The sequence below is a fragment of the Lontra canadensis genome, unplaced genomic scaffold (genome assembly GCF_010015895.1).
Source record: "Lontra canadensis isolate GAN:19392208 unplaced genomic scaffold, GSC_riverotter_1.0 scaffold30, whole genome shotgun sequence".
Lineage (NCBI taxonomy): Eukaryota > Metazoa > Chordata > Mammalia > Carnivora > Mustelidae > Lontra > Lontra canadensis.
The window spans coordinates 8738060-8762956 of NW_022631024.1; the positions used below are offsets into that span (position 1 = coordinate 8738060).

General features: G+C 42.4%; 1 protein-coding gene across 2 annotated transcripts in view; it reads right to left on the reverse strand.

Annotated features, from left to right (window-relative positions):
* The window catches only part of TTLL11 (tubulin tyrosine ligase like 11), a 219688-nt gene that overhangs the window by 151096 nt on the left and 43695 nt on the right, over window positions 1–24897 (reverse strand). For both annotated transcript variants that reach the window (XM_032865777.1, XM_032865776.1), the window contains exons 2-3: window positions 24318–24414; window positions 17538–17671 (exon numbers count right to left, since the gene is read on the reverse strand). In XM_032865777.1, the coding sequence (XP_032721668.1) occupies window positions 17538–17671; window positions 24318–24414 (231 nt within the window). The remainder of the gene's footprint in view (window positions 1–17537; window positions 17672–24317; window positions 24415–24897) is intronic.

A 24897-nucleotide genomic window follows, 5' to 3' on the forward strand; every position in this document is an offset into this window, starting at 1 on the left:
CGGGGATAACTGTCGAAATCCGGATCCATTCTGAATATGATTTGATTAGACAAGAGCATGGGATCGATGTTAATTTCATGCTTTTGTGGTGATGAAGGACAATGTTTTTTTCAGGAAACACACATGGAAGTGTTTCCGGGTCAAGGGGCATCACGTATGCAACTTGCTCTCAAAAAGGGGAGAGGGAGGGAGACAGGGAGAAAACGAATGTGGTGAAACGTTAACATTTGGGGTTATCTGAGTGAAGGGTGTGTAGAAATTCTTTCTTTATTCTTACAATTTTTCAGTAAGTCTGAAATTACGTCAAAATGAAAAGGAAACGGAAGGGGGCCATCAGGTCCAAGAAGGACAGAGAAGCACTATTACTAGATCTGCTCTAGCCAAACAGATCCTTTTATCCTGGTCTTCTAACTCTTTCGGAAACATGTGGGGTGAGTTTCAGAAGGCGGTGGAAGAGGGGGTGTGTGCTTGAGGGGCAGGAAAGGATGAGAGAATGAGTTCATTAACGAGCTAGAGGATCCGACCACTGCCTCCTGCTTGCCCCGAATCTCTCCTCTACCTTGTTTCCCTGAAACAGCTCCTGCAAAAGGCAATGACACAGAAAAGAAGCCGAACAAGAAACAGTTCCAGGGATCGCTCCGTTTCTTTGGAGACGAGGAGAGGAGGCACAGGCAAAGCAATTTTAATAATTTCCTTTTGAAACAGGCACCGAAGTCAAGATTGGGGCCCCTATTTTCTGGGAGAAAATTAGACGTGTCCTCAAGTGACTAAGGCGACATCACTAAGAACTTTTGCCGAATGAAACGAAAGGACAAAAATTGAAGGGTGAACAATGACCTTTTACTCACTTTGGGAAGCAAGGCTTTCTTGACCTTTAAAATAGTCTCCCAGAAAAATGTTTACCTCTTTCACTTTTTCTTTTTAAAAGCTTTGCCGTTAGAGGGGGAAAGCACATCCAGGCAGTGGCTCGCTAATGATCACATTCATCTCACAATTCCACATAATAAATCAGTACCGCAAAGGAGCAAGATTCTAACAGCTGTGATTTAAAACATTAAGTGTATTTGGGGCCAAATGGAAGTTTAGAAAATTAGACAAAAGGGCTTCTACTCTTGCAAAGTATTAATGCAGAGGGCTGTCTCTGAGGGGAAAAAACATCTAAAGGGGAAGAAAAAAGTTAAGCAAAACTGGGATTCTCTTCAAAGTCTTCACTTTTTTCCTCTCCTAAATGATCTCTCACCAAAGAGGGAGGTAATTAGTCTCGAGATTAGGTCTTTATGAAAAATTAAAATAAGGCCACCTTCATATTTCTAGAATATTTCCAGAATATTCTGTCTAAGCAATCTTAGCACTGGCTCAAATTTCCATCGAAGACTGTAAAACTGCTCTCAATATTCATGCGTTTCACACAAATGCCCGAGAGTCCCCTTTGTGCTGGACGGTGGAGGACAGAGATGCCTCTGACCAGGTTCTGGCGCCCCAGGGTCCCCCGTCCAGCAGAGACAATGGATAACTAAATGTCCACTCACTGAGGGACACAGTGTGATTCTCATAGCAGCCCCGTGGTGCTGTGGGTGAGGAAATTGAAGCTCAGAGTGATGAAACCACTTCCCCAGGGTACGTACTTAGGAAGTAACTTTTAAAAAGGATTTTAACCTTTGGGGTCCATACCAACCCCAAACGCTTGTCTCACTACCTTTCAACCAGGAACATTTGTGCTTTGGGGTCCTATAATTGAAGGAAAGTATGGACTTCGGGCCCAGAGGAGCTGCCCATGGGTCTGGGTGCAGGGGAGTGGGAGGTGGAGTGGGAGAGCGGGGGATCGGAAAAGGTCTTCTTAGGTTCGGTGACATCAACTCTGATGCAAGGAAACCTTATAAGAGTTTGTCAAGTGAGCAAGCGCAGGAAGAGAACCCCCAGCAAAGAAATAGTCAAGAGAGGGGAGAAGGTGCTCAGATATGAATCTTTCTGAATGGGCTTTAGACAGACCCAACAGGAAGGATGTCTTGGCTCTGCCAATATTGGCTAGTCTCAGCCAACCAATCACCCCAACATGACTACTCTGGAAGGAATGTGCAGATGTGGCTTCAGTTACCCTCCGGGGGTTGGGGGTGGGCAGAGGTGAGGGGACTGCCCTATTACGGCCTTCGATATCCACACTTCGCCAAGCCCGGGCCGCCCTGACCAGGCATTAGCAAGAAGAAGACTGATCACACGAGGCCCTTTGTGCTCCAGCTGAAAGCTTAGAGCAGAAATCTGTGCAGAACTTTCTTTAACTCTAGCGGGGAGTTTTATGGACACCCAGGAAAGCCAAATTCACAGAATCACAAAAGACTAGTGGATGAAGGGTCCTCGGTGATGCTATATAATCTTCTCTATCGGTAGAGAATGCTCTGAAGCCTCGGGAGAGGGGAGGGATGACTTGGCCAGGATCCCATAGGTGCTTAAGAGACGGCGCCAGGATATGGCACCAAAAACACAAGCAACAAAAGCCAAAACCAACAGGTGGGGCTACACCAAAATAAAAAGCTTCTGCACAGGGAAAGAAGCAATCGGCAAAATGAAAGAGGCAAACTATCAATTGGGAGAAAATATTTGCAAATCATAAAGCATAGAAGGGGTTAGTACCCAAATTATATGAGGAACTCATACAATTCAAAGAGAAAGAAATTTCAATTAAAAAAGGGCAGAGGACCCAAACAGACATTTTTCTGAAGAAGACATACAAATGGCCAACAGGAACATGAAAGGATGCTCAATGTCACTCATCATCCAGGAAATGCAAATCAAAACCGCAATAATGGGGCTCCTGGGTGGCTCAGTCGTTAAGCCTCTGCCTTCAGCTCAGGTCATGATCCTAAGGTCCTGGGATTGAGTCCCACATCAGGCTCTGTCCTTGGTGGGAAGCCTGCTTTTCCCTCTCTCTCTGATTGTGTTTCCTCTCTTGCTGTGTCCTGTCAAATAAATAAATAAAATCTTAAAAACACACACACACACACACACACACACACAATGAGACATTACATCATACCTGCTGGTGATTATACAAAGTGGTGTGGCCAATAAGGAAGGTAGTATGGAAGTGCCACGAAAAATTACAACTAGAACCACCAGGAATCCCGCTTTTAGGTATATAGCCAAAGGAAATGAAATCACTAGCTCTAAAAGATATTTGCATCCCCACGTTTATTACAGCATTATTCACAATAACTGACACGTGGAAACCAGCTTGGTGTCCATCAACAGACGAATGGATAAAGAAAATGTGGTGTATATATACAATGAAATGTTATTCAGTCATTTAAAAAAAAGGAAATACAGCCATTTACATGGAAGGAGCTTGAGGGCATTATGCTAAGTAAAATAAGTCAGAGAAAGACAAATACTGTATGATCTCATTTATATGTGGAATCGAAATACAGAGAAGCAGAGAGTGGAATGGCGGTTGCCAGGAGCTGGAAGGTGGGAGAAATGGATGATGGCCAAAGGGTACAAACTTCCAGCTACAGGACGTGTTAAGTTCTGGGGATCTGATGTACAGAAACGGGGAGGAGAGCTCACAGTACTGTATTGTGTACTTGAGAGCTGCTCAGAAAGTAGACCTGAAGTGTTCGCACCACATGCACAAAAAATGTAATTATGTCAGGTGGGGGGTAATTAATTAACCTCATACCTTATGTGCAATCAATTCAAAATATTTACAGATGTCAAATCATCACACTGTACACTTTAAACTTACATGTTACATGTCAGTTACATCAGTCGTGCTTGAGCTTGAGGAAAACCAAAAGAGGCGGGGCCAGGACTTGAACCCAGGTCACCTAACTCCAGTCCAGACCTTCGTTTCACATTAAAGGACTGCCAAGGGCCAGGATATATGTAACTTGTTTGGTATCACTGGCACTTGGCACTTCGTAGGTCTCAGGAAATATTTGAGCTACACCAAGCCAGAAATCTGCGTGCGCTGGCCATAGCAGAGTCACGTGGAACCATGAGCAAGCCTCTCAGATTCTGACCCTCCACATCCTCATCGGCAAACCAGATAATGATGCCTCCCCAAACTGAGTGCGGCTAGCAGAGGTTATGCATATAAAACGTACTGGGGAAGCTGCAAAGATGCCAGTTGTCACCTGGGCTACTTAAAAGGACTTCCTAATGAATAGGACCTCAGTGTGCCTTCCCAGAGAGGGGCAGCCTCTTGGGTTTCAGATGCTATCATTTTTCCAGTAAACAAATCCAATTGTTAAGCAAGGGGCACAAGAGCAGCGTGATATATCTAAGCAGGAGGTGAAGTTCTATTTTTGGCAACAAAGAAAACAAAACTGGAAGCAGATGGGGAGGTGAAACCATGCCTCCTACAGAGTCCCTGCCAGCGGCCCTGAATCATCTGCCTTCTCCTGACAGCTGGGGTCTCCTAGCTTCTGTCTTCAGTCTTTGACTAGTCCTGCACCAGAACCCTGGGCCACTGTGTCAGCCTCTGGGGGAGGCCACGCTGCATAAACAGAAGGTATTCCAAGAGGCTGCGGATGTGTAAGAGCTCCCTGTGTGGGTGGGGGTCGGGCATCACCAGGGAAAGGGCAGCAGACCAACCACCGTCTCACCGGATGGCATTCTGGGAAGCTCCTCATGGCCCAAGTCTGGCCCACACCCTCCTAAAATGCCAGGCTGGGTCATGCTGATCCCCTGGCCCTCGGAGGAGCTAACTTCTGGTGGCTAAACTCACAAGAGACAACAATTTTTGGAACCGAAGCATCTGCATATTAATCTGCAAATACACCTGAGTTGCTACTATGTGCCAGGCACTGGGATATGCACTAGGGATGAGTAAGACCCATCTGGTCACTTGATTCCCTTGGGGGACTTGGAGTAGGAAAGAAAGGTGATTATGGTGGATAGGGTCAAGTGGCAGGAAAAGAGAAAAACAAGGCACTGTGGAGGACTTGCCCCTGACTTGGGGAGCAGAGTAGGTTTGTAGAGAAAAGTTTTAAAAAAGGGGTCTGCAGAATTAGCAAAAGGGGTCAGGCGAAAGAAAGCAGTCTTGCAGGTAGCAAAAGGGCACAGGGGATGAAGACGAGAGCTCCGGGCTAAAGGAAAGGCATGTATAAAATGCAGAGCTAAGAGAGACTGTGCTACCTAAAAGGTTGACTGTGGAAGGATGTCCCGGAGGATGGGGTGGAAAATGGTGCCAGCTGAGGCTGCGGAGGGGGCAGGGCTCTACAAGGCAGGTGAAGGCACAGAGACTTCATCCTCTGGGCCAGCCATCCAGTGACCCGAACTCAGCCAGATCAGCACAGCATTTCAGTGCAGGAAAACCATGTGAGGAACCAAGTCTCCAGAAGGTTATGTGACAAGCATGGAATCAGGACAAGGAATATACGCTTCCCACTGCAGGTTTTCTTTCTGCCTCGACTCTGACCCACATTTTTTCTAACTCCACATTTTCCTAGTTCCTAAACCCAGTGGAGAACATTGTTCTCTAGGGGTTTTGCAAATAATGCACTTCATTCAGCCTCGAGGAGCTGAATCAATAAAAGCTAACTGAGGATGGTAACTGGAGAGGAAAATGGGAGAAGCAGCCCAGGCTCACTGGTTCCCTCCAAGAAACCGCAAAAGATTATTGAACAGGTTTTTGGCTTTATTCACTGAAAAATTCTTCTGCTACGAAATACAAACTCCTTCACCATAATAAATACTGTTTTGATAACAAAACTGTACTTTTCTCAAATACCCAGATGGAAGACCATATGCAAAATAAACTCCAAGGAATTTTTTTATTGGCCATCTGCTAACAGGGGAAAGCAAGCCCGCATCCTCTCCCTCTTCACAAAAATTTCCACTGAGAATCCTACTTGCTTCCTGCTAGCGCCACCTGCTGATCAAATGTGGGTACCGGTTTTGCAGACAAGTACCAGGAGTGATGTGGATCTTCCCTGTCCTTTGATGAAATAAATATAATCTTAATTAACGTGACAAATAAAATACCTACAAAGTGTCAGGTTTTAGAATGTGTTACAGCTAATCACACGCCCCCCACTGTTGCCAGGAGTCACAAAGCAAAGACACCTTCCCCAACGCCTCTGAAAGCTCACTTCCAAGGCAATAACAAGACACTGTTTACTCTCATAATTAAGTGCACCATTTCTAATAAAGCCTCGTGTTTGGCTTCACCTGTCAAAATGTAAATGCACATATCTTTGAATTCAGCAATTCCACTTCAAGATATCTGTCTGAAGCAATGCTGGCACGCGGGTATGAAGATAACTGCATACGAGGGTATACCTGACAGAATTATTCGTTGAACGAAAGAAATAGGAGAAGTACCTATAGGGTCATCAGTAGCAGAATGACTTTAAAAGTCGTGGTGCATCCATATGATAGAGTACTTTGCAGCAGTGACATGGAAAGATGCATAAAACGTAGTAGAGGAAATGGCAGGCTAAAGAAGAGAACGCGTAGCATCATCCCATTTCTTTAAAGAAAAAGAACTGTGTGTGTTACAGCGTATATTTGTTCACATGTAGGAAAAAGCTGGAAGGATACACACTAGTGTTCAAATAACCTAATGAGTAGGGATTTTTTTTTTCACTCTTCACATGTCCCTATATTCTTTGAATTCTTAATAGGAGCACATTGCTTTGCATTAAAACAAAGGATATATTAAAAATAAGAATGCCACATTTGTTTAATCAGCTTCGCAGCTAATAAAGCATTTCATCATTATATACTCCCTGGATGTGTACAATCACTCTGAGGTTCAGCTCACTTCCCCACTTAACAGATGGAGAACTGGGGCTGGAGGAAGGGGCTTACTGGAGGTCCCAGGAAAATAAGTGATGGGCCGGGCTTCCCAGCAAGCGACTACAGTAGGGTTTTCATGGTCTCATTCTGCATGTGCCAAGCCCTGAGTCCAGCAGATTCTAGATGAATATCATCTTAGAGTCAAAGAAATCCTCTTTTGTACTGGGGAACTACCCAGTTTGAGGTACTTATAGTATCAATCAAATGGGCTTTGACAGTTCAGGAATTCCAGTGCTCAAACCAGAAGAGTCCCTGTCAATCATCCGATCTGACTTGCGTTTTACTGATGATGGTCTCTCTGAGTAGCTACCATCAGAAAGCCAACACTTAGACAGCAAGCACTAGCACTACTTTCCAACTTCTCCACCAAATCTGCTCCTCCTTCTCTTGCGCATCTTAGCAAACAGCACCCCCACCAGACTCCGCCTTCTTCCTCACCCGCCTCTCTGATCTGTCTCAGAGTTCTGTAGCTTCCCCCTTCTAAATATGCCACACTCCTGGTCCTCTGCATCACACTCCTGTCTTTGTGTCTCAGGACAAGCCTCCGCATCTCTGTCACCTGGCCAAGCCAAGCATCCTTTCCACAGGTCTCACTCCTCTGCCCTCCCCAATCCTATCTATACTCCTCCACCAGGAGGTAACCTCATTCCTTCCCCATCCTCTACCTAACCCTCTCAAGGCTTCCTCCTATTAATCTGGCATTCAAGGTCTTCCCTGATCTGGCCTCTATTTCTCTAACTTTATCTACTGTCAAACCCTCTTCTTTTAAACTCCGGTAATACCAAACTCCTTAGCATTCCAATACGTCACACTATTTCACATCTATGCATCTTTGCAAAATCTACTACTATTGACTGGAATGCTCTTCTTTGGATAGTCTACAAGGCAAGCTCATTATTTCAAAATTGAATCAGGTGTCACCTCTAGGAGGAAGCCTTCCCCCTCCCTCTATGCCATCTGCCCTCTACCCTGATTAACCCTCTTATCACCAGCGAAGTTTTTCTCCTTTCTCTGGAAGAGTTCTGTACCTTATCCACACACATATTCAAATATCCACCCACCGTAGAGCACAGGAAGTTCAATTATTGACTCTGGAGCTAGTCTTCCAAGCTGTGTTACCTTGACAAAAATCACCTAACCTCTCTCTGCCTCACTTTCCTCTCCTATGAATAATAGAAGAACCCTATTTGGATAGCTGAAGAATTTTAAATTAGGCAATCCAGGTAAAAAATACTCAGTAACTATTACTATTCACAGAGGACTTCCACTTCCAGCCAAGACGTACTGTCAGAAACGAGATTTACCTTCCCATCTGAAGCAACCATAAAATAAGACAGAATATATTAAGAATGGTTTTGGAGGCACTGGACATCAGACAGCAAAGGACTATGATTCCTGAAGATTGAGAATCAAATGATGTGAGCCCTGTGACTGCTCCAGTTTACTGCTTGGAGAAAGATTCTAGCTCAATAGAACCTCGGAGCTGAGGAAATGAAATTGTGAGTCAGGGTGACTAAGCTAGCTAGTGTTCTCAAGACAGACTACTGGAAAGGAGATTCCTTCACAAAGAGAGGACTCTGGAGATCCACAGAGGGTCTCCCATTAGTATTTAGCTGAGTACAAATCAGTGAGTGATTCTGAGGAAACTACCTGAGGCCAAGGAAAGAACCACTCAAAAGGACTAGAGGTAGCAATGCCAGGTGCCCACACACAGCCTGGAATAGCTTCCGTTCTCACCAGCCAGACTAGAAAACACCATGGTCCACGGAGCATCAGGTGAAGTACACATAAGATTCTTGCCTCGGTAGTAAGGAATGATTCGGTTAGACTGAACACTGCTCCAGTTCTGCCTGACAAAACTTAAAAACAAGACCCAAATCTATTTCTGCATGACTTAATTAGATCCCATAAAAAAGTTCAAGAATATTTGTAGGAATGCAAAAATGGACAAATTCATTGAAGGACAAACTACCAAGGTTCATTCAAGAAGAAAGAGAAAACATAAATAGCCAATGTCTGTTAAAGAAAATGAAATTTTAGTTAAAAACCCTCCCATAAAGAACCATCAGGTCACATGACTTCACTGGTGAGTTTTACCGAGTATTTAAGAAAGAAATAATAAGGGCGCCTGGGTGGCTCAGTGGGTTAAGCCACTGCCTTCGGCTCAGGTCATGATCTCAGGGTCCTGGGATCGAGCCTCACATCGAGTTATCTGCTCAGCAGGGAGACTGCTTCCCTCTCTCTCTCTCTCTCTCTCTGCCTGCCTCTCTGCCTACTTGTGATCTCTATCAAATAAATAAATAAAATCTTTAAAATAAAAAAATAAAATAAAATACAACATTGCCAGGGCACCTGGGTGGCTCAGTGGGTTAAGCCTCTGCCTTTGGCTCAAGTCATGATCTCAGGATCCTGGGATTGAGCCCCACATCGGGATCTCTGCTCGGCAGGGAGCCTACCTTCCCCCTCTCTGCCTGCCTCTCTGCCTGCTTGTGATTGCTGTCTGTCAAATAAATAAATAAAATCTTTAAAAATAAATAAATAAATAAATAAAATACAACATTGTCAATTTACCAAAAATTTGAAATACTTAGGAATAAACTTGACAAAAGATGGGATAAACTTATGCACTAAAAAATAAAAGACATTGCCCAATGAGATTAAAGAAGACCTAAATAAAAGGATATATATATATATATATATATATACACACACATATATATATATAAAAAATATTACATATAAAATAAAAGGAGATATATATATTATGTATCAGAAACTCAATGCTGTTAAGATGTTGACTGTACCTAAAGTGAAATGTAGATTCAATGCAATCCTAATCAAAATCCCAGCAGGCTTCTTTATAGACTGATAAGCTGATTCTAAAATTCATATTGCAGATCAAAAGACTATATAATAGCCTAGACAGCTTTGAAAAAAATGACAAAGTTGGAGGACTTATATGACCTGATTGCAAGGCTTATTGCAAAGCTACAGTAACTAAGACAGTGAGGTATTAGCATAAAAATAAACAAATACATCAATGGAATAGAGTAGAGAATTCAGAAACACCCGCACAAACCTGAGCAACTATTTTCAACATAAATGCAAAGGCAGTTTTGCAGAGAAAGGTTAGTATGTTCATCTGATGTTTCTGAAACAAGTGGATATCTACTTCCAAAAAAAGTTAACTTCAATCCATACCTCATATCACATTCAAAAATTAACTCAAATGAATCATAGATCTAAACTTAAAACTATAAAATTTCTAGACAAAAACATAAAATATATTTGTGAGTTTGGGCTCAGTAAAGGTTCTTATGTATAAGAGCAAAAGCAGGATTCATAAAAGAACAAACTGATAAACTGGACTTGATCAGAATGAAAAATTTGATCTTCAAAAGATACTGTTAAGACAATGAAAAGACGAGGCACAGATTGGAAGAAAATATTTGTAATCGATACATCTGATAATTGCCTATATTTCAAAATACATAACTCTTGGGGCGCCTGGGTGGCTTAGCGTGTTGAGCCTCTGCCTTCAGCTCAGGTCGTGATCTCAGGGTCCTGGGATCAAGCCCCTGCTCTGCGGGGACCTGCTTCCCCCTCTCTTTCTGCCTGCCTCTCTGCCTACTTGTGATCTCTCTCTGTCAAATAACTAAATAAGATCTTAAAAAAAAAATACATAACTCTCAAAACTCAGCAATACAAATACTCAATTTTTTAAATGGACACAAGATATAAATAAATTTATTTCATTAAAGAATGCATTTAAAATTTTTTTAAATAAAAAAATTTTTAAAAAGAATGCATTTGGATGGCAAAGCATATGAAAAGATGTTCAATATCATTAATAACTAGGGAAATACAAACTAAATAATAAGAAAAGGCTACACACGTATTAGAATAGCTAAAATTGAAAAAACTGACTAACGCCAAGTGTTGACAAGGATGTGGAAGAACTAAAATCCTTATATATGGCTGAGGAAATATAAAATGACACAACCACTTTGGAAAACAATTGGTACTTTCTTTAATATCCAATACGCACCTACTATATGATCTAGACACTCCATTCTTTAGCATTTACTCAAGAGAAATGAAATCATATGTTTACACAAAGACTCAGACATGGATAGTCATAGTATCTTTATTTGTAATAGGACAAATCTGGAATCAATCTAAATATCCAGCAGCAGCTGAGGGTATAAGCAAACGATGGTGATGAAGGAACAGGAGGCTGGCTGAGGACAAAGCAAAAGGCTGACACCTTGCAACCTCCCCCCACCCTGCGTGGGACATATGAGACATTCTTTAGGAATCTTCCACCCATCTTAATGTTAATACCTTTCTAGAGGGCAAATTGACTTGGCAATGGCAAGGCCTCTGGTATCCAGTATCTTTGTAGGTCCTCTTTAGCATATGAAAGTTCTATTGAAACCTCCCTTTTGGGGCACCTGGATGGCTCAGTGGGTTAAGCCTCTGCCTTCCGCTCAGGTCATGATCCCAGGACCCTGGGATCCGCATGTGGCTCTCTGCTCAGCGGGGAGCCTGCCTCCCTCTCTCTCTGTCTGCCTCTCTGCCTACCTCTCTGCCTACTTGTGATCTCTGCCTGTCAAATAAATAAATAAAATCTTTAAAAAAAAAAAAAAAAGAAACCTCCCCCTTTTCCTCACTTCCCCCAACCCCATAGTACATAACCTGTCCTCCCTCACAACTCTGGGGCAGCAGCTCTTCCTGCCCACAGGTCCTGTCCCCGTGCTTTAATAAACCACCATTTTGCACCAAGGATGTCTCAAGAATTCTTTCTTGGTCATCGGCTCCGGACCTCACCCCACCGAACCTCACGTATATTCTAGAACTTCATCAATGGTGTACACATTCAATGGAATACTCCTCAATAATAAAAATACATGAATTACTGATGAATACTATAACCTAGAAGAATCCCAAAATAATTACATTGAGTGAAAGAAGCCAGAACAACAAAAAATTTTAAGGAAAAAATAAAAGCACCTGCTATTTTATTTTATTTATACAAATTTTAGAAAGTGCAAACTAGTCTTGATAAAAAGCAGATCCATAGTTGCCTGGTGATAGGAGGTAGAGGGCAGGGAGAGGAAGAAAGGAAGGATTATGAAAGGACATAAGAAAACATTTTGGGGTCATGGATATGTTCATTATCTTGATTGTGTTAAGTTTCACGGGTTTTTACATATATCAAAACATATCAAACTGCACACTTGAAATATTTGCAGTTTATTCTACTTCAATTATATCTTAATTAAAGTTTTTTTTTAAATGTATGAGACAAATAGGCTATCTACATAGTCTCAAAATATATCCCCACAAGATACTTAACTTACAAAGGAGAAATGGTAAATTTTTATGGAGAAACCTAACAGAAACTACCTTAACTAAGTGATCAAAGTTAACGTCCTCAGAAATAAGACGTCTTGACATCTTGTACTTCCTGATACGCTGCACTGAGAAGGTCACAACATCACTTTGTAGTATTCTTATGAAAAATGTGTAATCTGAATCTAATCATGAAAAAATATCAGACAAAACCAAATTGAGGGAGTTCTAAAAAAAAAAAAGAACCGGTACTCTTCAAAAGAGTCAAGGTCATGAAAGACAAAGATAAAGAACTGTTACAACTCAGAGGAGAGCAAGGAGAAATGACAACTAAATGCAATGAGTAAACACTGAGTGCATCCTGAACTAGGAAAAAGAGACATTAGCAGGACAATATAAAAATGCAAATAAGGTGCATAGATTATTAAGTAATATTATATCAATGTTAATTTCCCAGCTTCGGTATTTGTAAAAGATGTTAACGTTAGGGGAAGCTAAATGAAGGTAACATGGGGCCCCTTCTATATACTATCTTTGTAATTATTTTTTAAATAATTATCTCAAAAGGGTTTCAAAACTGAAGGTAAAATAAAGACATTTTTAAATAAAAGCTGGGAGAACAGCATATCTGTACTACAAAAAAATATGTTTAAAAAAATTCTTCAAGTTGAAGGAAAATAATTCCTAGATGGAATCCAAGAACTATTTAAAGGAAGGGAGAGTACTGGAAATGCAAATATATAGGTGAGTATGCAAGACAAATACTCATTTTTCAGTTTCCTTACAAGATAATTGACTTTTCAATGCAAAAATAAAAACACTATATTGTGGGGTTTATAACATAAAAGCAAACTATATGATAATACCAGAAAGGATGAAGATGGGAATAGAGGTATACTGTTGTGAAGCACATATACTTTACTTGAAGTATGTAATACTTAAAGGTAAATGTGACAAGTTAAAGATGGATTGTAAACCCTAGATTCTAGGGCTAAGACAAAAACTAAAAACATTTTTTAAAAGAGGCATAGCTGGTAAGCCTAAAGAAGAGATAAAACAAAACACCAAAAATACTCAATTAATCCAAACATATAGAATAAATAGTAAAGACATAGGAAGATGGCATACTTGAAACCAACAGTATTGATGATTGCGCTAAATTTAAGTGGGCAAGCATACAAATTAAAAGGCAGGGATTGTCAAACTGGATAAAAGATCATAACCCCATTACAAGATGTCAACAAGAAGCAATCTTTAAAAATGCAAATAGGTTCAAAGTAAAAGAAAGGTAAAAAGATATAGCATGCAAATACTAAGCCAAAAGAAGCTGGAGGTACTGTATTAATATCAAAGAGAGTAAATTTCAGGACAAGGAAATTTACCTCCTAATGGAGTCAAATCATCAAGCTAACAACAACTTCAAAATTACATGAAGCAAAAACAGATATAACTAAAAGGAGAAATAGTCCACATAGAGATCTGGAAATTTCAACATACCCTCTCAGTGACTGAGTGGACAAGTAGGCAGTAAATTAGTAAGGGATATGTGAACAGTACCAAGTACCAACTTGAGCTAATTGACATTTACCAGATGCCACACCAACAACTCCAGAAGGAAGGAAAAGAAAGAAAAAGAGAGAAAGAAAAAGAAAACGTAGGGGGCACCAGGGTGGCTCAGTTGTCAAGCGTCTGCCTTCGGCTCAGAAAAAGAAAAGCAAATTACCAATATCAGCAATGAAATGGGGAGATCACTATATATCTCATAGACATTAAAAAGTAAGGAAATACTGTTTTTTAAAACTTCCATCAGTAAATTGGACAACTCAGATAAGTGTTGAAACAAATGACCTAACAGATAAATGAGAGAAACAAATTACCTAACAAATCTACAAAAAAAGAACTTGTAGAACTAATAAGGGACTTGTGCAAGGTCAAACACTACAGGTTCAAAAGTAAAAAGTCAACTGGATGTCTACATACTAGCAATGAACAATAGGAAACTGGAATTCAAAAAATACCATTTATCATAGCATAAAAAACCAAAACTTCTTAGGGAAGTCTAGTACTCTGAAAGTTATAAAACATTGTTGAAGTCAACTGAGGAAGATCTAAATAAATGGAGAAAAAAGCTGTGGATTAGATGAGTCGACGCTGTTAAGATGTCCACTGTCTCCACACTGATCTGTAGATTCAAAGCAATCCCAACCCAAGCCTCAGTGGGCTGCTTTGTAGAAATGGGCAAATTGGTCATAAAACTGATAGGGAAATGCAAAAACACTGTAATAACCACAACAATTATGATGATAAACAAGTGGGAAGACTTGCACTACCTGATTTCCAGACTGACTCCGACTTAGAGTAATCAAGATAAAATGCAGTATCAGCATGAGAGTAATGCGCCATGAATGGAAGAAAACAGACCAAACACATACAGTCAACTGGTTTTCAACAAGATTGACAAGGTAATTAATTCAATGAGGGAGATCATCATCCTTACAAGACACTGCACTGAGCAACTGAATATCACTATGAAACAAAGTAAACTTCAACACTGATACATCCCAGACACGGAAACTAAGTTGAAATGAATCATAAAGGGGCACCTGGGTGGCTCAGTGGGTTAAGCCTCTGCCTTCAGCTCAGGTCTTGATCTCAGGGTTCTGGGATCAGAACCTGAGTGTTGGGCTCTCTGCTCTGCAGGGAGCCTGCTTTCCTCTCTCTCTGCCTGCCTCTCTCCCTACTTGTGATCTCTGTCAAATAAATAAATAAAATCTCTAAAAATAAAAAAAATAAAGAAATGAATCATAAACCTAAATGCAAACATTAGAACTAACAAACCTCTAGAAAAAAAAAAGTATAAAATCTTCACTTTAATTGGTCAAAGATGCCTTAGATATCACACAAAAGCACAAACTATAAAAGAAAAAAAATGGTAAGTTCAACTTCACCAAAATTAAAAACATTTATTCCTCAAAAGGCAGAGTTAAAACATGAAAAGAGGGAGAAAATATTCACAATACACATATAAAAGACTTGTACCCAGAATATATAAGGAACCTACAACTTAAAAAATAAAATGCCCAGAGAAATGAGCAAAAGTTTGACTGTACACTCAACAGAAGAAGACATTCGAATGGCCAAAAGGCATATGAAAAGATGCTCAACATCTGGTCATAGGGGAGGTGTAAATTAAAACCACAGAGAGACACAACTACCCATCTCCCAGAATGTCTAAAATTCAAAAAACTAACAATACTAAGGCTTGGCGATGATGTGGAACAAACAGAACTCTCACACACTGTTGGTGACGGTGTATAACCACTTTGGAAAAAAAGTTCGGCAAGTTCTTATAGGTTAAACATACATATACCATATGATCCAAAAATTCTACTCGTAGGTTTTACCCAAAAGAAATGAAAACATTTGATCACAATGTGATCAACGGTTTTCAATCAATGACTTGCATGTGATCAGTCATGGCCATTTTATTTATAAAACCCCCAAACTGGGGATGACCCAAATGCCCGTCAAGTGGGAAATGGAAAAGCAAATGCATACGATGGCATATTACTCACCAATAAAAATACAAATGGCTAAACTATACGACAAACAAAGATGAATCTCAAAAATGTAATTCAGAAAGAGAAACAAAGACTCAAGTGTGTGATGTGAGATATATATATATATATATATGAATGATTCCATTTACAGGCAAAACAAATCTCGAATGAGAATACAGACCGACCAGCGGTTGCACAAGAGGAACTTAGGGGTTGATGGAAAAGTTCTCACGTATCTGATTTTGAAGGCACAGTTGACAGAAGGCACAGTTTATCTCATTTAAATTCACGGGATAGTTAGACAAAGAGTTGTGGAAATGGGACAGCAAGATATTCCACACAGGGACAAGGATGTGAGCAGAGCCACAGACGTGGGAAATTGAGGGGTGAGTATGAGGAGCCGCAGAGAGTTTGTGTTTTTTTTAATTTACTGAAGCATAATTTGCATGCAATACAATGCATTGTAGGTTAATAATCAGATGAATTTCAAGAAATGTATAAACCCATGTGACCACCACCCCATAGAGAGCTTCCTTTTAAAAAACTGCCACTTCAAGTTTTTTTGTGTGCTTAATAAATCATCATTTTATTACAAGTTTTATCATTTAATATTAAAACCAAAGCAACACGCAGGCAATAAGACAGCTGACAAAAAGCACAGGAGTGAAGCATTGTACTCCCTCTATGACAAATAAATAAAATCTTTAAAAAAAAAAAAAAAAAGCAAAGGACTTGAGGTGTCTGGGTGGCTCAATGGGTTAAGCATCTGCCTTCAGCTCAGGTTATGATGCCAAGGTCAAGTCCCGGATCAGGCTCCCTGCTCAACGGGGAGTTTCCTTCTCCCTCTACCACTCCCACCTGCTCAGACTCTCACTCTCTCTTTCTCTTTCAAATAAATAAGTAAAATCTTAAAAAAAAAAAAATCCATAGGTCTTGAAATCAGCTCTAGGATTAAATTTCACTTCTCCAGCAAGTCACCTTGCTTATCAAAGTCTGTTTCCTCATCCACAAAATGGGATTATAATACAACCGACTTGACAAGATTGCTGTAAGGATTGAAAGAAATAACATTAAGCTTCTGGCACAATGCCCAGAACACAGTAGGACCAGTAAATGGTATGAACCCTATCGCATCACAATAAGATACAGTTACCCTCAGAGGTGTGGTATGGACCGTGGAACCCACAGGCAAAGGCTTTGAAAAGGGTCCTAAATGAAAAACGGCAATCCTCAATTCAGTTTCCCTACTGGTACTGTCTCAAACAGTCAGTGGTGAAGGCCCCAACGCATTTCATGCTCAAACATTTTGCTTTGATATGGAATGGGCGATTAGAAAATGGAGTCCAGAACAGGTTTAAAGCAGGACACTTAAACGGTTCCCCCAGGCCACCTCCACAGTGTATCAGACTCCTCCAGAGCCTTGAAACAGAGCCCGACCTCCCACATTTCACACCACAGGAAGCCGGGGAGACCACCCTGGATTCGCCTGAATGGTCCCAGTCTGCTGATGGGCTCAGCCACCTGCTCCAGCCCTGTCTCCCTTGCTTTCCAAACACCGGCTCCATGACCCAACTCCCAATCTCAGCCCCAGGCCAGTCTCTTCGTGTCAAGATGCACTTCTTCTGCTTGCCTACCTGTCACCCCACCTGTTCACAGCAAGTGTACTGCTGGGACACTCCCTTGGCTAGCCACAGCTTCCCAAGGACACCCCCCACCCCCGCTACCCACCCCAGCTCCCAGTACACAGGACCCAGGACCCAACTTCCAGGACACAGTTGCAAACATGACATAATTCAAGGGTCCCGGGGACAGAATGTCATCTACCTGAGCAACAAAGAGCTGGAACTCGTCAGGCAGAATCCAAGAGCGAGGATAGAAGTTGTACTCCTCAGGAAAGAGATTCTGCATGATTCTCACGGCTCTGCTCAGAGTAATTTTACGCACCATCTCCGTCATGCCTAGGGAGAAGAGAAGCTGTGAGGTTTGAACAGCAGAGAGCTGCTAACTATAAGACACCCATGATCGGGGACTTTGAAAACCGCCCACGCGATATATTCGCTTTTGCAGACAGGTAGGAGCTGTTTCCCACAGAGGGGAATCATGGGTTGGAAAGACCTACCAGATTAATGAAAAACTGGAGGTAATAGACAGAGAGTTTTTCCTCCTCCTTATAAAAATGAAGCATCGGAGGCACCCGGGTGGCTCAGTGGGTTACAGCCTCTGCCTTTGGCTCAGGCCATGATCCCAGGGTCCTGGGATCGAGCCTCGCATCAGGCTCTCTGCTCAGCGGGGAGCCTGCTTCCCTTCCTCCCTCTCTGCCTGCCTCTCTGCCTACTTGTGGTCTCTGTCTGTCAAATAAATAAATAAATAAAATCTTAAAAAATAAAAAAAGAAGCATCAATTGGAAGAAACGGGTTTTCAGCTAGTTTATTATTCCATTCTTGGTTAGTCCCCTCGATAATGGATAAAGACAGGCATTTACATCTTGCACTTAAAATTTAATGTCCTCTTTAATTTGGGGCCACCAACCATACTTCAAGGACTGCTTCCATTTTATACCCTCAAGAATATCATCTAGTGGACTCTGCTTACATTATGAGAAACTTAATTAAGGTGCTTTATTTTAATCTTTCATGAGTATTCAAGGTATAAAATAGAAAAATACACAGCTTTCAGCATAAAATCTGTCTCCTTGAAATAAGGACAGAAAGTAGAAAGGATATCACAGCATAATTTATAGTTTCGGGGGAGAAAATGGAATCTGTAGGAGTTCTTCAGTTGTAAGTACTGACAATAACATTGATAAGGCCTCATTAATTTGCCCAGAGGGGATTAAAATGACTCACTTATAAAACATTTTTAAAACACGGTGGATCTTTTTTTCTTAGAACATCTTTAAGAACTCTGACAAGAGAAGAAACTATATAACCTTAGCAAATTTTAAGCAAATAGGTAAAAATTCTTTTAAGTTTTAGCATGCTTATCTCTTAAGGCAAATATCACCACTGAAAATGGAGACGAGAACTGGCCTTCACCTGGAGAGAGGCAACATAGTGCCATCACTGACACAAGGAACGGGCTTAGCGAAGTTATTTTTAACAGAAAGCAGAAAGTTTCGTGTCAGCCTGGCATGTCCGAATTATCACACATTCCAAATGGGCACAATCAGAATGAATGAGATTTCTTGAAATTCCCATGTTCAGGAAGTGAAGGGTGAACATTTGAGAATGAAGGTTTTAATAACCTATTTCTTGCTTCCCTCAGCATATTAAAAAAAGCAATAAATCCGAAGATTGCAGATTTAAGATGTCAGTGCCCAGCTTCTCGGTTCTTGTTTAGAAGGATAGAGAGAAGAATTAAATAAGAAATAAAGGAGCTTGAAAAGCACTAATAAACTCTGCTCTGATGTGGACTCTTCAATATTAAAAAAAACTCACTGAGGACACTCCTCTGAGCTTCCTAAGAAATAATTATGAACCCGGAAAATTCTAGATGTTTCCTTTTAGTCCCCTCCACATTAGAATTTTTGAGTTATAAACACTGGAGCTAAACACCAAATATACAAAACAAAAACTTCAACTGTTTTTGAAGCTTTTTCCTTTTCTTTGACAACAATTTATTATCGTACTAGACTGAAATCCTTCATAACCAACTATAGTACAGCACCTTACACCAAGTAGATGAAGCCTCCTGACCGTTGTGCTACTTTCTACACTTTAATGACCTTGTGACAGGGGAAGGTTCTCTTTTAGAAACCCCTCAGCAGGTTAGACAGACTCACACAACATGGACAGGAGGGCTATGAGTATAAGTGTGGCTTGAACGCTCCAGAAAAGTTTTGTGAAAATCCATGTCCAGGGGCACCTGGGTGGCTCAGTCAGTTAAGTGTCTGACTCTTGATTTCAGCTCAGGTCACGATCTCAGGATGGTGAGATCCAGCCCTGCATCGGGCTCCACACTGGGCGTGGTGCACACTTGCGATTCTCTCTCTCTCTCCCTCTGCCCCTCCTTCTCCCTCTCTGCTGAAAACAACCAACTCCGGAGACTCCCTGCAATCCAACAGCTACTTTTCCCAGACAGTTCTGACCCACAGGCTCTGACCAACTCACCCTCATCCTCTGCCTAAATGCCTGTCTCCAGGAGGCCCCAGTGTAGACCTCCGTCGATCCGCTTACCACCATAACCTTTGTTCCGCCACCATATCTAGGCTGTGTTCCCACCCGACCACTCCCTCCACCCCACATGGAAGCTGCTGCCATCCTGGCTTCTGGTGGTGGCTCAGAGACAGAAGTGGGGAGTGTCATCGGCTCTCGGGAAGAAGCTGGCGAGAGTAGTAGGTTTCTAGCTGACCCAGAGCACATGTCCCCGGAGCAAATATGTGAAAAGAGAGGTCATTGGCAGGCTCTGCCGCCTTCTCCCCATTACTGCAGCATCTGACCCCTTCCCATGACCCTGGCCCTAGGCTTTGGGACACACTCTGACCTGAGCCGAAAGCTCTAGGTCTTTTCATCAGCCCCCCTGGAGATTGGGAACAAGGCAGTCTTTGACCCTGACTTTGTACTCCAATTAGATAAGGAGGATTTCAACTGTCTTTCTGAAGCTTTCTGATTGCTTTGCCTTGGAATTTGGTGACCTGTCTTTTGCTCCTGGTGCCTGAGTAGCTGCCTCAGCAATGGTTTTGCTTTGTTCCCGCCTGTGTTCCTCCCTGTTCCACCCAAGACTACCCAGCATGGGTAGGGTCCTCCTACTTAGGACCTGAGCCCGGTGCCTGCCCTCCCGCTGCCTACTTACAGGTTCTTTTGAGGCTCACCGCCTACCCGGGGTTCTCAACCGGTCTGTCTCCAGATGTCCCTATGGTGGCAGGTCCCCTCTCAACTGGGAAAATGCCCTAACTCAGCTTGGAGCTTCCCACACCAGGAACTTGCCTCCTGCCACTCCTGGGCCTGGGTTCTTCTCTCTGCTACCCCGGAGTCTCCAGGCCTGGTGGTCTCCAGCCCTGTGAAACTAGGTGAGAGGGCAACAGTCTGATCCTGGGGCTTACCACGCAGACCTGTTTAACCCAGTTTAAAACAAAAACAAATACAAAACAAAATCTGAGCTATGTCGAGAGCACTATGAAATCCAAACACCAGTGACAACAATGATTTTTGGCAAAAGCACATTCCAACCACCCAATGACAAATAACTACTTCCGGATCCATTCTCTTCTCTCTGTTCCCAGTGCCACTGAGGAGTTCATCTTTTGCCTGGATCCTGTGGTGCCGCCTCTCAACTCTCCCTCTGTCTCCTGCCTCCACCCTTCCACCCACCTCCAACGCATCCCTCTGGCAGGCCTTTCAAAAATGCAAGCTGGCTCATGTCGCTCTCTGGCCTAACAATGTCTCAGTGGCTCCCACGACCTTCGGACTATAAGGATGCTATCCATAGGTCCCTGCTTATCTCGCTTCCATGGCCCCTCTCACACCTGACCCTTTGTCACCATCACGGGCCACTTGCCCTTCGCCGAATGAGCAATAAACACCCTAAGTCTTTGTGCCAACTCTGCTCCCACATTTTGGGGGGAGGTCAGGCCCGTCCAGCCCTGGAGGCTCAGTTCATATGTTCTCCTGGGTCTCCCACCCTGTTTGTCCCCCAGGCAGATCTGGGTTGGGTCATGTGTTCTCATTCCAAGCCCCCAGGGCACCCCAGATTTCCTTTGTCTGGCACTTATTTTGTATCTGACTTCCCTCCCTACATGCCTCTCTCCTTGTCTGTGTACCCTCCACGCAGCACAGCAAGTGCTCCACCGCACGCAAGCTGTCGGGGACCTTCCTGGCGGGGGCCCTCTCCCTCTCTGCCAGAACGTCCCCTCCCCACCCCTGCCATGGGCTGCCACACATCTCAGACCCTGAAAGTCAGCAAAAAACTGTGGCTTGGGAGCTGAGAATTGACAGTTTGGGACATTTCTAAAGCAAAGATGTATCCAAATCAGATTATTTTTATAGAAAGTCTTAATTCATCATGTTAAGACATAATAACCCATCTTGGAGGATCTCGTCATAGAAAAGTGGCTAAAATCTAATGTGCTGACACAAACAAAGTAACTCGCTTCCATATGCATCTCCAGAAGTTTTCAGTTTCTTCAGCATGGGCTGCATTTAGAGCTGTCTGCCACATTCAAGCGAACTTACTAGCATAGGAGACGCACCACTAGGATAAGGGGATACAGGAGAGACAGAAGATAAGTCTGGACCCAAACTAGAGCCAAAGGACAGGCCCTTCTGGAATCATGTCATAGCGAAGAATTACTGTCTTCCATAGGGAGAGGATGGAGCCACACTGCCTCTCTGCCTAGAGGTTCGAGAGCCTGCTTTGTCATTAGAACTAATTAATTGCTGTTGGTAAAGTGGAAAATTATATGTTCCAGTCACTGGCATGTGGGATGCGGGCTAGAGCGAACTTGCTTCTTTGGCATGAATATTCTTCTATCATTTTTGATGATGAAACTAGTCCTTTAATGAAATTAGTCCTTTGAGGGTGTTTTTCTCTAATTTGTGTTCCAAAAGGAGAGCCATACCTATGACTTCTTTTTACTCACAGTCATGAGATGAGGCACAAGCAAAGAGGGGAAAACATAAATGAAGCCTCATTCGAGGATTCATGTCTTAGGAACTCTGTCCTCATTGAAAGAACTGTTCTCTTTCAAATTATGTTCTCCCAGTACCCCAGTAAGTTCTTCGAGGGGCATCAAAAAGTCACCTTTTATGAGCAGCAAGACAGAAAAGAATAGTTATCCCACTGAACTGTGTGTGCAAGAACCCGGGCTACGAGAATCCTTCTTGCTCTCCAATAGAACCCTCCCTCTTCTCTAACTGTGGGTTAATTTTCTAGCTCTGTTCCCCCGGAAACCAATAAAGGTAGAAAAGTTAGCCATGTTACCAGATGACAAAGCATATGGTGGAAATGATCCCTGATGGGCAAATTGCATAAATACCTGGTAGGAAGCCTTAGCCCCAGGCTTGCCTGATGTAAGGATGCTCGTAACACAGCAGGGCCCTGCTGGGGGCCCTGGAAGCTATGCTTTGGAGAAGCGACGTGAGAGAAAGCTCTTGAGGGGTATCTAAGCCAAGACAGACCCACGTCCACCAATGTAGGTCTTGTCTCCCTATACTTCCGAGCTTTTGCTTGAGGGGTGAGTCTAGCCTCTGGCACCCGTGCAAAGACATCGCTGGAGAGAAATACCTGACCTGACTGGCTGGCAGGCCATGTTTCCTGCCCTATGTCCTTATAAGTGAACCTGAGCCAAGTGAGGCCCATGAGAGTCTGAACACTTAATTGAACCCCCCCGCCCCCGGCGGACATGGTGTAACTCGCCAGTGTATCGTGTACAGCTACTGGGTTTTCTGAGATGTGGTTTCTTAAGGACATGGCATAGAATGCCAAAGAAAGAGAGTAAATTCTTTTTTAGGTAAACTCTATGCATACCATGGGGCTCAAACTCCTGACCCTGAGATCAAGAGTCACATGCTCTCCCAGCTGAGCCCAAAGGCCCCCTAGAAAAAGGGTAAACAGAATCTCTTTTTAAAAATAAGCATAAATGATATCACGCTAGGAGAAAACACTTGTATTTAGGCAACCACACTCTGACTGCAACTGTATAAAAGCAATACAAAAATATGGTTAAGTTTTGGGAGGAAATACAGAAATATTCACATTGTTGTTTGTTAAATGAGGGATGGGATTCAGGGTGACGCCCTTTTTAAAAAACTTATTCACTATCAAATTATAATACAGTTTGTGCATATTATGTTAACATTTCTGAATATAAGAGAAAGACCCTCTGGCTGCCATTGCCACCCCCACTGGGCCAAATGTTCCTTCCTCTGGGAGCACACCCACTCACCTTAACCACCCTCTTCACGGAGCCATTAAAAATAATGAATAGCAATTCATAGCAGAAGAGGGTGGCAGAGATTCAAAATAAAATGGAAAGGCATATGGGGAGGATGGGAATGGAGGGAGGAGGTGTTTTAAAGTGTTGGCCCTGACACCTTCATGGAACGAGTCCCCCTATTGGAAAGCCTCACTGGGATAAGGTCCCAAGGTCTAAGGTAGGCACTGTCTCAAACTGCCATTCCCAACACGGAGACTGGTGTATCTGGTTTTAAAAATGGTACCTCCAGGGATGATATGTAAAGAAAGCAGAAGCTGCTAACCTCATTTTTGTGGCATATTCCTAGAATTTTAGTACTTCTGTTCCTGGCAAATAATTTATGTGAAGTGGTCTTTTTTTTTTTTTTTTCCATTTTGAGAACATAGTCTCCTCATTACATCTTCATAATATAACTCAGAAGGTGAAGATCATATTCTTCCACTGGTGAAATCAGTCCAGGAAAGCCTGTCTTTCTATTTTTGAACCTCCAGTCCTTAACCTGTTGGTGGGTCAAAACCTGATGACCTCTGCGTTAGCTTCCCTCCCAAGGTCAGGGCGCCACAGTGGTAAAGGCAGCAAGTCCCAATTAAGAGTCCTTGAGTCTGAGCTCAAATGCCACCTTGTTTTTGTAAAAGAGGGCGCCCTCACACAGCCTAGAAACATTTTTTGATGCCAACAATAACAGCAGATACCTGGAAACTTGTTCACTTGGCCGGAGAATATGTCATTGTCGTGAAATGAAACTCCATGCCAGTAGATGTCACAAGGCAAGCGTCGGCCAAATGGGAACTAGAAGACAGAGGGGAAAAAACTGATGATTAACAAGAACTAGAGGAGCAACTATCACCCTGGATGTGTGTTACATACACATTCCCTGTGACCTGGTGCATATCACATGACGTAATGCTCATAATAAGCACGTGAAGTAGATGAAAGCCTTTCTCATTTTATAGGTGAAGAAACCATCTCAGGCAGGTTAAAGAACTTGCTCAAGGTCACAACCAGGGAGGGGCGGCATTCTGACTCTGCGTAGCAGGCACCATACTCATGGCTTCACACCTATCCTTTCATTTTAATCCTTCTAACTACCCTAGAAAAAATTGTTCCCATTTTACTGGGGAGAAAATTGGGGATGAAAAAGGTATCTAATATGCTCAAAGTAACATAGAGCTGGTAAGGAGAGGAATTGGGATTTGAACCCAGGTCTATCTGAACCCCGAGCCATACTTCTCTTTCTCTAAAAACCTGCAACTCCCAAGTCAGTCCCCCCAA